The sequence below is a fragment of the Meriones unguiculatus genome, chromosome 3 (assembly GCF_030254825.1).
Source record: "Meriones unguiculatus strain TT.TT164.6M chromosome 3, Bangor_MerUng_6.1, whole genome shotgun sequence".
NCBI lineage: Eukaryota > Metazoa > Chordata > Mammalia > Rodentia > Muridae > Meriones > Meriones unguiculatus.
The window spans coordinates 20,906,884-20,920,853 of record NC_083351.1 but is presented as its reverse complement, the minus strand read 5'-3'; the positions used below and the strand labels follow the sequence as shown (position 1 = coordinate 20,920,853).

Below are 13,970 nucleotides of genomic sequence, written 5' to 3'. Positions count from 1 at the left end.
TTAAAAAACTTGTTGCCAACCTTGACAGCCTGAATTCCGTCTCTGGCACTTACACAGTAGGAGAGAATTTACTCCTGAAAGTTGTTCTTTGACCTCCACACTTGTGTTGTTTCATCTCTGAGTTCTCTGCCCCATGTACACAAAATAAATAAATCAGAATGTAAAAAAAAAAAAAGACAGTGTTTTTTTTTTTAATACCTTTTTTTTTTCTTTCCCTTGAGGCAGAGTTTCTCTGTGTAGCCTTGGCTGGTCTCGAATTCATAGAGATCCACTTGCCTCTGCCTCCTGAGTGTTGGGATTAAACGCTTATGCCACCACTGCCCAGCTAAAATACTTGTGTTTTTAAAATATATGCCTGTAATCAAGACATGTCCTAAAAAAATCAAGTGAAAATGAAATAAAAATGTTTGTATGAATAGCTATCAGTTATTTACTAGTTGACTATTAGCTTAGCACAGTAGTTTGAATAAAAATGGCCTCCATAGGTTCATAGATTTGAATACTTGGTCACCAGGAAGTGGCACTATTTGAAAGGTTTAGGAGGTGTGGCTTTATTGGAGATAATTTGTCACTGGAGGTGAGCTTTTAGGTTTTCAAATGCTCAAGCCAAGCCAGAGTCTTCTTCCTGCTGCCTGCTGATGAGGATATAAAAGTATCAGTTAACATCTCTAGTACTGTGTCTGCCTGAGTGCTGACATGCTCCCAGCCATGATGATGACAAGGGACCTCTGAAACTTTAAGCAAGCCTCAATTAAGTGCTTTCCTTTATAAGAGTTGCTGTAGTCATGGTGTTTTCTTCATAGCAATAGAACAGTGAGTGAAGACAGTAAATTTTGCCTCATTTTAGAAAATGTACAGAACCTCATGTAAGTTGAACTTTCCCTCATTTTAGTAGGATGGAAAAGTAGCACAGCCCTTTAATGCTGTATCTTTTGTGTACTTACTTGTCCTTCCCCCTTTTATTTTACTTTTGCTTTTTGACACAGGATCTTAATATGTAACTCTGGATGGAATTTACTATGTATGTATAGACCAGCATGGCTTTGAGCTTAGAGATCCACCTTCCTCTCTGTCTTCATGGAATTAAAGTGCTGGGATTAGAGTCATTCACCACCATGTCTGGTTTTCCCCATTTACTTGAGAGATGGTGGCATTACTATGTGCCCCAGACCTGGCATGGTTTTGTAGTCCTCCTGCCCCAGCCTTCTGATGGATGGAATTACAGGTGTGCCCCATTTTTCCTTCCTTAAGGTGGCATGTGTATTCATTTAATTTTTGAGACAGGGTTTTATTATGTAGCTCTGGCTGTCCTGGAACTCACTAGATATGTCAGGTTGCCCTGGAACTCAAAGATATGCCTGTCTCTTGTCTCCCAAGTGCTGTGATTAAAGGCGCATATCACAGTGTCCTGCAAGGTGGAGTATTCTATGGTATACTTAATTGTAATGTAGTTTATTTATCAGTTGATAGAGAATCTCACTCTACTGCTAAACTTGGGCTCAGGTGATCTTTCTGAGCCTCCTGAACAGCTGTGAATACAGCTGTACACTACTGCACTCAGCTAGCTTGTGATTTTGAAGATTTTGTGAAATGTATGCTTGTATTAACACAACCTAGACATGGAATGTTCTAGTCGTCTCTTTAGTAATCCACCCTGCCTTCCTCTGTTTCTAGTTATAGCTGTGTTTGCAGTTTTACCTTTTCTAAGATGTTATACTGGGCATTTGCATTTTCTATTACATTCTGATTTATTGACTTTGTGTGCATGGTGCAGAAGACTTAGATGCCACAGCATGAGTGTGGAGGTCAGAGAACAACGTGAAGGAGTGAATTCTCCTACAATGTGAGTGTCAGGGATGGTATTCAGATTTTCGAGCTTGGCAACCAGGACCTTTATCACTGAACAACCTCCCAGGCCTTGAGAGTTTTTTAAAAGGCACAATCACAGAGTCAGAGCACACACAATCCTTACGGGGCTGCAGTGAGCTTTAGGGTTTGAGATAATGGCTTACTGGTTAAGGATACTGGGTGCTCTTGCAGGGACTTAGATTCAATTTCCAGGCCCCACATGGTGTCTCACATGGTGTCTCACATCTGTCTGTAATTCCAGTTCCAGGGGATATTCTTTTCTGGTTTTCAGGGGAGCTGGACATGCATGTGGTAGGTACACATCATGTATAGGCACAAAGCCCATAGTCACAAAAAAATAAGTAACAAGTGAGAAAAGTGAACTCCACTTTATTTTTTTTCTTCCCATTTAAAATTTTTGTTTTCTTTGGGTTTTGTTTTTGAAGGGTTTCATTATGTAGTCCTGGATGGCCTTGGACTCACTACAAAGACCTGGGTGGTCTTGAACTCAGACACCTGCCCGTCTCTGTCTCCTGAGTACTCTTATTTTAGGCTTACACCCCTGTGCGGGGCATCAGTCGTTATCTATCTATCTATCTATCTATCTATCTTATCTTGTCTTATCTATATCTATTTTTAAGATTTATTTTATTATATATACAATTCTGCCTGCATGTACACCTGAACACCAGAAGAGGACACCATTTTTCATGTGTTTGCTGGGAATTAAACTCAGGACCTCTGGAAGAGCAGACAGTGCTCTTCTGAGCCATCTCTACAGCTCCATTATTATTATTATTATTATTATTATTATTATTATTATTATTATTATTATTTTCTTATGTGAACCTTTGGCTGTCCTGGAACTCAATATAGAGTAGGTTGGTCTTGAATTCAGAGATCTGCCTACCTCTGTCTTTTGAGAGCTGGGATCAAAGGCGTGCTACCACCACGGGGCTTCAGTCTTTAATCTTTAAAAAGGATTTATTTAGATTTTTTAATGGTGTGTCTGCACATGTGTGCTGGTGCTCTTGACGCCTTTAGCTTACAGCGGATCCCTGCTGAGTTACAGGTTGTCTTCTGGAAGAACTCAGGGCTCATATCTGCTGAGCTATCTCTAGCACCCTTTCTGCTAGTAGCTTTTGCTTTCCTGTCTCACAGAAGCTCTCATTCTGTTCCGGATTTCAGAGAGTATTGTAAATATGCCATTTGGTGTATTGTTTATTTTCTTCAAGAGAGGTCACTCTCGGAAGGATCCTTGAAACCTTCAGGGTGTGATTCCTTTTTCTTAGGCAAGTAGATTCTCTCCACGTGGTCTGCTATTTTACCTCCTTTTCGCCCCTTAAACTAACAGAAGAGAGGTCGAGCTTGTGTCCATAGGTGGCTGTGTAGGCTGTCCCTGCTCGCGTGCGGCTGGGGTGGAGTCTTGTTGCACGCTCTTCCCTCAGCACTCTGTCTCTTGGGGGTTCATCCAGTGCAGCTTTCTTGGATCTGCCTTATCTCATTTTTTGAAATTTTATTGTATGAAAATATTTAAAATACCTGAAAGTATTTGGCTTTTTCTTCTTCTTCCCCACCGCCCCAAGACAGGGTTGCTCTGTGTAGGCCTGGCTGTCTTGGAACTAGCTCTGTAGACCAGGCTGGCCTTGAACTCAGAGATCCACCTGCCTCTGCTTATGGAGTGCTGGGATTAAAGGCGGGGGACATTAGGTTGTGGCCTACCCGTGTAATTGAGCAAGAGGTTTAATCTTCCTTTGTTTGTTTTTTGCTGTTTCAAAAAGAGTAGGGAAAGAATTTCATTTATAATTACCTGTTTGAGAACTGAGCAACAGTGTTAGGGATGTAGTAAACACTAGCTATTAAAATATCTGCCATAATGGCACTGAAGATTGATCTACATCTCCTTCAAACAGTGCTGTCTGTGAAAACTGCCCATGGCCATCCCATACTCCTTCCTTCCTTCCTTCCTTCCTTCCTTCCTTCCTTCCTTCCTTCCTTCCTTCCCTCCCTCCCTCCCTCCCTCCCTCCCTTCCTTCCTTTTCTTTCTTCCCTTCCTTTCATTCTTAGAAAGGATTTCTCTGTATAATAGCCCTGGTTGTCCTGGAATTCTCTTTGTACACGAGGCTGGCCTCTGACTCACAGAGATAAGCTTGCCTCTGACTTCCAAGTACTGGGATTAAAGGTGTGTGCCACCATGCCTGGCTCCCATACGTAATATTTTCCCCATTTATTTAATTACTTTAAAGTCTGGTATCAGCCCCTCTATCCAAACCTAATTTTGTATTTCTTGTCAGTTATACAACCTTATCTGCAGTACTTATTAGGAAGTAGCTATACAACTGGGTGGTTGTGGCACATGTCTTTAATCCCAGCACTTGGAAGGCAGAGGCAGGCAGATCTCTGAGTTCCAGGCTTGAAGAACAAAAACAAACAACAACAAAGAACAGAAGAGAGAGCATCATGTTTCCTGGAACTGGAGTTATGGATGGTTCTGAGTTGCCATATTGATGCTGGAAATGAACCTAGGTCTCCACAAGAACAGGAACTGCTGAGCTCTCCAGCCTTCTTCCTTATCAAGAGTCTTGCTGTGTATTCAGTGCTGGCCTATAACTATAGTGGTTTGAATGAGAATGGCCCTCATATGTTTGCATTCATAGTCCCCAGTTGATGACTGGGAGGTGTGTCTTTATTGGAGGAATTGTGTTGCTGGAGCTGGGCTTGGAGGTTTCAGAAGCCCATGCCAAGCCCAGTGTCTGCCTGCTCTCTATGCAGCAGGTTGTAGCCTTCAACTACTTCTCTAGCCCTGTGACCGCTTCCATGCTCCTATGCTGCCATAATGGTCCTGGACAACTCTCTGAAGTTTTAAAGAAGCCTCCAATTAATGCTTTCCTTCTTAAGAGTTGTCTTGGTCATGGTGTCTCTTCACAGCACAGAACACTGGCAAAGACAGTATATAATTCACTGTGTAGCTCACACTGTCCAGAACATGTGCTCCTTCACCTAATTTTCCTTTTCTACTGTGTGTATGTGCACATATGTGCAGGTGCCTGTAGAAGTCAGGTATTGAACTCTCCTCGAGGTCCAACTACAGGTGCTTGTAAGCCTTCTAGCATTTTTTCTGGGAACTGAACTTGGGTCCTCTGGAAGAGTAGTGCTCTTAACCACTGAGTCATCTCTCCAGCCTCTGCATTTGCTTCTTGAGCTGGGAGTACATGTGGATGCTACCCATGCTAGGCTACCCAGGTCTAAAGGGTTTTACATTTATATGTTTTACTAGTTTGTGTATGATGTGTATGTGTGAGTATGGTCTCAGGAGGTCAGAAAACAATATTCAGAAGTTAGCCAGGCAGTGGTGGTGCACACCTTTAATTCTAGCACTCTGGAGGCAGAGGCAGGCGGATCTCTGAGTTCCAGGACAGCCAGGGCACACAGAGGAACTGGGTCTCTAAAAACCAGAAACCAAAAAAATCAAAACCAAACCAAACCAACAACAACAAAACAATATTCAGGAGTCATTTCTCTCCTTCCACCAATGGGTTGCCTGGATCAAATCAGCTGTTTAGGCTTATACTGACTGAGACATTTCACCAGCCCCTGCTCTATAGACAATTAAGTTAACATTTGGGTATATTATTTAGATGTTACTTGTATCCATGTGGCACTTTGTATTCTACTTTAGGAGTCTTTTTATCTATATAATGTTTCTCTTTAAAAGTTTAGACATGTTTTAGGTTGCCAGAGAAGTGGCATAGAACTTAAAAGCATTTAATGCTCTTGTACCGTACCCAGGCTCAGTTCCCAATACCCATATGGGAACTCACAACCATCTATAACTAACTCTAGTTCCAAGTCATCTGCCCCCTTCTGGCCTCCACAGGCAGCAGGCACACACACATGATGCACAGACATGCATGCAGGTCAAACAGTCATATTCATAGAAAATGTAGACATTTTAAATAGTTGCATCAAATTCTTTACATTCTGCTGTGCCATGGTGGCGCATGTACTCAGAGGGCAGAGGCAGGCAGATCTCTTGAGTTTGAGGCTATCGAGGTCTACAGAGTGAGATCCAGGACAGCCAAGGCTACAGCCAAGAAACCCTGTATCAAAAAACAAAACAAAATCTTTAAAACACATGTTGTATTTAATAACTTCCTGCTTCATAGCTGTTTGCTCCTTTCCCCATTATATCAGGCTTTCGATCTTCGTCAGTAAATCTTTGCTCATATTTCTTATTATTTGCTTAGAGTTTAAATTCCTGGAAGTCAATTTAGCAGGTAGAGACATGGATATTAATAAAACCCATACAGCTTATTGTCAGATTCCTAGAAAAGCCAGTAAAGCATGTTGGTTTCTGGTGAGGCAAGATGAGAATCATTTATTTTACTTTATTTTTTGGGTTTTTCACTTTGTAGACCAGGCATGGAGAGCTGCCTGCCTCTGCCTCCCAAGATAAGAATGATTTGAAGTTGGGCTTTGGTGTCCCACGCCTTTAATCCCAACACAGGGGTGGGAGGTGGAGGCTGAGAGAGGGCAGAGGCAGGCAGATCTTTATGAGTTTGCCTAGTCTGTAGTTCCAGGACATCCAGAGTACCACAGAGAAACCCTGTCGCGAAAAAGCAAAAAAAAAAAAAAAAAAAAAAAACAGGAAAAAAGTCATTTGAAAGAAGCTGGCTCTAGGGCTATAATTCCTGCTTGCTTGCCACTCCCATTTACTCTCTTGGATTTAAGACGTAAGTGTGAGTTTTGAAGGTACATATATTTATGTAGATGGTTCATCTTTTAATTCAGCTAGATGTTCAGAGAGCACTTTTAGGGAAGTTGGAGCAATTCTGGTATTGCCAGTCATGTTAGTGTCTAGTGGAATTTGTGTTTCTTCAGGAATGAAGGGAGAGAGGTATGCCATGGCTCTTCAGTTCTCAGTACTTGGTGAAGAGGAAGTGACAGTTCTTCAGGCACCATCCCTAGTCAAAGGCTTCAACACAGTGTGGGCTTCCCTGGTGGACAGTAATTTCTCCTGTGACTTTTGTTTGCTTGTGTTTTGAGACAAGGTTTCTCTGTGTAGCCTTGGCTGTCCTGGACTTGCTTTGCAAACCAAGCTGGCCTTGAACTCAAAGATATCTGCCTGCCTTTGCCTCCTGAGTCCTCCTGAGTGAAAGAATTGAGAAGGGAGAAGAATGGGTATACACTGAAATGTCACATTTTAGAAAATAAGATGTTCAGATATTGTATTACAGACTTTTATTGCGGAGACATAACACACGTTCTCTCTCTCTCCCCTCCCCCTTTGCTTTCCTTCTTTCCTTCCTCTCTCCTTCCCTTGCCATGGAGGAAGCCCAGGACAGAGCAGAATATGGATACCACCAAAGTCCATCTTAGTGAACCAATGAGTTTTATTGGGGCTACATAGGAGGAATATGCACGAAGGGCTACCAAAGGAACAGGAATGCCTTGGACAGCTGTATTGCCAAAGCCCACCCTAGTATGAATGACAGCCCACAAAGGTTGGGAACCTGGAGATCACTGGACAGCCTGCAGGCTGCTCACTGGACAGCCTGCAGGCCGCTCACTGGACAGCCTGCAGGCCGCTCAGCAAGTTGGAAATTGTCCTTCCCAGGTGGCTCATTTTGTCTAGACCCCTTCCAGGCAGCTCACCTGGTGTGGTCACAGTAGTCTCTGCAGCCTGACTTGTCTTACAGTGACTCTTAGCAGTCTTTATTGTTTACTCTTGAGAGGGAGGAGGGTAGTAAATCTGGTCAATTTCAGATTGGGAACGAAGAGTTGCTAGCCGTGTTTTAATCTAGGAACAAACTGCTACACAATGTCAAGCAATATAGGTACTTATGGTATTTTGATGATGGAAATGAAGCATTGAAACAGTCAAAACAGCTTCCTGGTCGCCCTTCCTCCTACAGGGGATGACTGAAATTTGCCCTGTGGATAAGCACAGAGAAAGAAGGGCTGACTCTTGACTCTACAGAGAATAGTCACTGTTGATTGGGTACTCTCTTCAGTAGGTATTGGAGATTTTGTCTCAGTTGTTGATCATGATGCTTTTGTGAAATAGCTGTAGGCTACTCACAGCTATACAGATGAGAAATAGTGACAAATGTGGTTTCTGTTGTATTCAGTGTAAGAGTTGTAGGTATGGTTAAGTGGCCAGGATGGTGGTAGGCGTTTGAGAATATTCTTATTTTTATTTTAAGTTTTGAGACAGTCATAACTCTAATTCTAGCCAGCTTGGGACTCAGCTCTGTCTTCCTCTTATATACAAGCAAACCTAGCTTAAACTGTTAATCTTAAAATGTTGTAAAATAATACTCTGGCTTCTTATTTCATTCATTCTTTCATTGGTTTTTCGAGACAGGGTTTCTTTGTGTAGCCTTGCTCTCCGGGATTCACTTTGTAGACCAGGCTGGCCTCGAACTCACAGAGATCCACCTGCCTTTGTCTCCCTGAGTGCTGCTGGGATTACAGACAGGCATGTGCCACCGCTCCTGGCTGTTATTTTATTGTTTTTTTTTGCATGCTCTATTATAATTTAATTTTATAGGGCATTCTGTGACAAAACAGGAGATTGAGTTAAAATGTGGGGCTAGTTAGGGCAACATCTCTTGTTCCCTTTTAGAAGAAAAGGCAGGTATTGTACCTCTCAAAAGTAAGTTCTGAACTTTGGAAGAGGAAAGGAAATTTATCTCATCGCATAAGGGTTATGATGTCTTGAGGTGGGATTAAGAAGAATATGGTCAGGTCAGGCTTCCAGGTCAGCTTGTATGGGTTTCTGATAAAGGGATTGTCTGTGTTGGACAGTTGGCTGAGTAGTTAAAGATTTGTTGCTGCTCTTGCATAGGCCCTGGATTAAGTTCCCAGCACCCACATGGCAGCTCACAACCACCCGAAACTCCAGGTCCAGAGAATGTAATGTGCTTTTTTTACTACCATGTGATCCAAGACATGCATGTGGTGTGCATGAAGGCAAACATTCATACACAGAAGATAAATGTAAATATTTTAAAAAGGGGGTGATGGTGGTGTCTGGGAGGAGCAGCCGCAGGGCAAGCTCTGGATGCATAGAGAAAGGTATTATTTGCAAGTGGCACAAAGGAAAAATAATTGCTTTTGTGAAAAGAGAGGAGATAAAGGAAGTCTTACAGACATTTACCAGGCACAAAAGAGAAATTAACAGACAAGAAATTAACATGACCTGCCAGCCAAAGACTTGTGAAGAAAACGGAGGCAGAGATTACAATAACTTGGAAGTCCAGTCTTGGTGGGAAGGGTTGGTGCTGACCGTAAGGGACAGCTGGCTTTCCCTCTGATGTTAAGGATGGGTTTGTTACATAGGCCAAACATCTCTTACGTAACCCATATCTTTATCCTCCAATTTCTCTTTATTTCTTTGCATTTCTATTTGATAATTAGTTTTGTTTTCAAGGAACAATTTTGTCTGGATGGCTGGCCTGGTGTCAGCAATTGTACCATACAGAGCTTCCATATAAATAAATGGCTTCCTGAATATGAATAGTTAATTCACATCTGTGAGAAAGATTTTTTTTTTTTTTTTTGCTTTGATTAACTGTAGGAAATTTTAAATGGTGTTTGTGGTGTCCCAGCAAAGAAAGCTTTAGGAAATGAGGTCCTTTCTCAGCATAGGAGGCAGAAGACACTACATAGGGAAAGGATAACAGTAGTTTCCAGTATAGGTGAGGTGGGTCACTTGGAAACAGATATGCCTGGAGGGAGCGATAGAGCAAGAGAAGGTGTAAGGAGACCTGGAAGGGATGGAGGACAAATAGAGAAGGAAGAGTAACCATGGGTGATGAATAAAGAATAACAAGTGCTGTGGGCTGGGATGGTCACTGTTTTGAGGGGAAGCGCAGTCACCTAAGCTACAGCACACAGGGAAGACAGTTCATACCTGTGCTCTCCAGATGGCTGGCCTTTGTTTGCTGTGGAGTAGAAGCTGTTGATAGCAAGGACATTAAGATCCTTGCATTGTTGACAGGTGCTCTTGAGCCTTAGCTTTCTCTTGTACTCTTCTCTACTAAGCCATGGAGAAGGTGATTCTTTGAGGTGCAGTGTGAGTCCTTGTGTGATTGTTGTGGTGACCCTATGAATATATGTAAGAGTGTGTTCTAGTTTCTGTGGGAAATATGAACAAAATTTCTAATGTTCCCATTCAATCTTTTTATTTTATTTTGTGCATTTTATTTTATTTTATTTTATTTTATTTTATTTTATTTTATTATGTGCATTAGTGGGAAGGTGTCAGATCCCTTGGAATTGGGCCTTACAGACAGTTGTGACTGCTGGGAATTGAACCCAGGTCCTCTTGGAAGAGCAGACAGTACACTTAACTACTGAGTCATCTCTCCAGCCGTCCCCATTAAATCTTTTTTTTTTTTTTTAAGATTTTATGTATACAATATTCTGTCTGCATTTGTGCCTGCACACCAGAAGAGGGCACCAGATCTTGCTATAGATGGTTGTGAGCCACCATGTGGTTGCTGGGAATTGAACTCAGGACCTTTGGCAGAACAGCCAGTGATCTTAACCTCTGAGCCATTTCTGCAGCCCCCCCATTAAATCTTAGTTGTATTTTTTTCAGTGTCTAAGAACTTTTTTCTTCTCTCTAGTAGAGATAGATCAGCGTGTTTTCCAAATTCTGTCTGTAGTGTTTTTTTTTTTTTAAGTTTATTTGAAAAATTATGAGTTTTGCCCACATGTATGTATGTGCACTCTGTGTGTCTGGTGCCCCATGGAAGTTAGGAGAGGGCATTGTATCCCTGAACTGAGTTACAGATGGTTGTGAGCTCTACCATTTGGGTGCTGGGAATCAAACCCATGTACCCCTCCAGCCCCTGTTATGAACAGTTTGGTAAGTTCAAGTTGGCGTTGAATTTATGATCTTTCTGCTTCTGTCTTCTAAGTGTTGGGATCGTTTAGTGATACCCAGCTTGAATTGTGTAAGTTTATATTTTTAGCAAACATTCTCAAGGTGTTACAGCTTAATACCACAGTGTATCCCTAGTTGCATAGTTTGCCACCTGTGGGTTATAAAGTATGTGATAAAAAGTCGTAGTGCTGCTGTATTTTTTTAACACAGCGACAGTTTAGACAAACTAATATTTTAGGTCATTTTTTAAAAAAATATTTTTATTTTATGTGCATTGATATTTACCAATGTGCATGTCTATGAGCGAGTGTCAGATACCATGGAACTGGAATTACAGAGGTTGTAAGCCACCGTGCTATTGCTGGGAATTGAACCTGGGTCCTCTGGAAGAACTGCTAGTGTTCTTCCAGAGTGCTGAGCCAACTCTCCAGTCCAACATCTAAGTCTTAAGTGTTCTCAGCTGCCCCCTTTCTCAGCAGGATTTCTCTGTGTAGCCTTGGCTGTTCTGGGACTCTAGACTAGGCTGAGATCCTCACTGAGATCCTGCTTTTCTGCTTCCTGAGCCCTAGGATCAAAGGTGTGTACCACTACCACCTGGCGTTTTTTTTTTTTTTTTTTTTTTTTTTTTTTTGATGGAAGATCTCTATAGCTCTGGCTGTTCTAGAACTCACAATGTAGAACAGGCTGGCCTGGAACTCACAGCTCTACCTGCCTCTGCTTCCTGAGTACTGGGATTAAAGGTGTTTGCCACCAAGCCTGGCTTAAATTGGATTTTGAGTGCTGTCTTTCTCCTTGATTAGCCCTTGGCATTTACTTTATTTTCCCCATCAGTTGGGAAGGTGTTGACCAACAGGACAGCAGGTTTATGAGGCTCCTGCTTCAGGAGTCTTGTTTTTAGGTGTACAGAAATACCTTCTTTCATAAATATATTTTTAAGGGGAGGGGGCTAGAGTCTCTAGCCTCAGAAAGCAGAGATGAATTGCTGGTCATGATTGAGAAGACAGCAAATGGCAAAAAGTTTGCTGTTTTGAATCACAGTCTTTCTGTGAAACTCACAGTGACCTAAAACTTGTCACCTTTTTGCCCTGTGAGTTTGTGGCTTGATGGAGGTGACTACTTTGAATACACAGTCTCATATTTTGTTCTTACTGCTAATGTTATCTTAAATTTGTAAGTAGTATGTTATGTGCGTGTGTATGAAAATAACCTGTGGGAGTCAGTTCTTTCCATGCACCGTGTGGAAAGTGCCTTGAGCCACTTTTACTTTACAGTTAATGACATTGGAACTGATTAAATGGAAGTTTAAAGAGGTTGTAGATAGATAAGCTTTAATGAGTTGTGAGGAAGATTTCTTGTGATATATGTTATTAATATATGATATATGTTATCCCCATTGTTTGAGATTTGGGGCTTCCTGGGACCTCCTTCTATGGAAAGATGTTGGGATACTCTGTAAAGTTTACAGCCAGGTCTCTTGGAGTTATCTAAGAATGTTGGTTCAGACTGGTCTCATTTACACCTGACTGCTGAAAGCTGAGATGCAGCACTTCTGTAGGTCAAAGACCCAACTGCTGAACATCACTGCTCCTCAGCATACTGTTCTGTGCTTATTAAAGTATGTGAAAAGTAGCTAACGTTATTGTCATGTGGAGTATTTCATGGTTTGAAAATGAGGGGAATTGGCAGGGATCATTTCTGAGTCCCGATGTTAAAGGTAAGTGAATGTTTAATCACTTGAGTTTTGTTACTGTACCTGTTGGTTTCTTAAAGTAAATACAGAAAGACTTTTCATTTGTGCATAATGTATATCTAGTATTCATAATGCTGACGTAAAGCTTTCCCCTCTATTCTGAACACTAGGTACGATCTATGGATGAATTAAATCATGATTTTCAAGCACTTGCTCTGGAGGGGAGAGCTATGGGCGAGGTAAGTGAGCTGGTGTGGTTGAAAGTGGGCGTTCTAGGGAAGCTTGGAGTTGTCTTTCATCAGTTGTGTCTGAATCTAGTCTCTAGAAATCTGTGCTTGCTTTTCCTTGTTGCCATCCTTACAGTAGGAATAGGATGCTGGAGAATTATGCCAAAGCTCTGGTTACAGGGTGACTAGTAACTTAGTTACTTAAACAACAAAGCACCAAATATGAGCACTAATTAATAAAAAATGATAAGAAGGTAGCTGTAGCATGAGGTATTCAAACATAATTTTATATTCATTGAGTGTTCTTACCTTTACTTCATTTTCAGTGGCTAGGTGCTTTGACACTTGGGAGTTTTGGATGTGCTGTTAATCCAAGTATATCAGTAACCTGTGGTTTTACACTAGTGCTTTTTAAAAGGCCACTACTTAGGGCTCCATTGTAATTGCAGGGGTTCTCTTGGGTTGGCTGGTCAGTACTTTCACGTAGAGATCTCAGCTAGTCAGAATGAATCCAGAAACAAAAACTTTGGTTTCTTTTTAGCATTTTGTTCATTGTATTGATAAATAGAGTTGCCATTGTTTAGAAAGGGAGTGTAGCTAAAGCACAGCCAACCTCTGGAAGGTTCTGGTTGTTGATAGAAATCATGTACTGATGACAAGTACAGTAGACTGTTCAAATGTGTTACTGCTAGATTCATAAGAGGCCATTTATTTACAACTGTCATTCTGGACAATAATTCTAGGTTTGTCTGTTTTGTTCTGTACTTAAAAAGCTCCTCTATCTACTTTAATGTTTTGATGGAGGGAGAATGGCTATACTTCAGATTTTTCCCCATATCCCAGCCATTAGATAGCATTTGTTTGGCTTAGTGAATGCTATTTGGTCCAGGCATTGTACTGGGTTTGAAAGATTCAGAAGTAATGCCATCCCTTTGCTGAGCTTGCACTGAGTGCTCTTGATTGCTCTGTGGCTTCTATTGCTTTGTCCAGAGATTCTTGCTCATTTTGTTGAAAGATTTTGCTTTGAATTTTTCTGAGTTTTCTTGTGGCCAGTGTCTGCTTTACTATCTTGGGTTCTGAATTTTAGGAAATAATTGATGGATGTCCTTGTGTTAACTCTGCCTGCTATCACTGCAGCAGCATGTGTTAATAAACCATGACATGTTATTGGATAAAAGATTTGGTTACTTAATTTCTGGAGCAGGTTTTGAAGAGAAAATTAGCAGATATGTTACCTATTAAATATGGAAGGATAAACTATCTTCTATCCCTGTGATTCTAACCTAATCGTTAACAAGGTCCAATTCTA

At 41.4% G+C, this 13,970-nt stretch overlaps 1 protein-coding gene across 19 annotated transcripts in view; it reads left to right on the top strand.

The window, feature by feature from the left end:
• The window catches only part of Pum1 (pumilio RNA binding family member 1), a 114,255-nt gene that overhangs the window by 21,195 nt on the left and 79,090 nt on the right, over positions 1–13,970 (top strand). For all 19 annotated transcript variants that reach the window (XM_021636464.2, XM_060379455.1, XM_060379454.1 and 16 more), the window contains one exon: positions 12,605–12,673. In XM_021636464.2, coding sequence (XP_021492139.1) covers positions 12,605–12,673 — 69 coding nt within the window. The remainder of the gene's footprint in view (positions 1–12,604; positions 12,674–13,970) is intronic.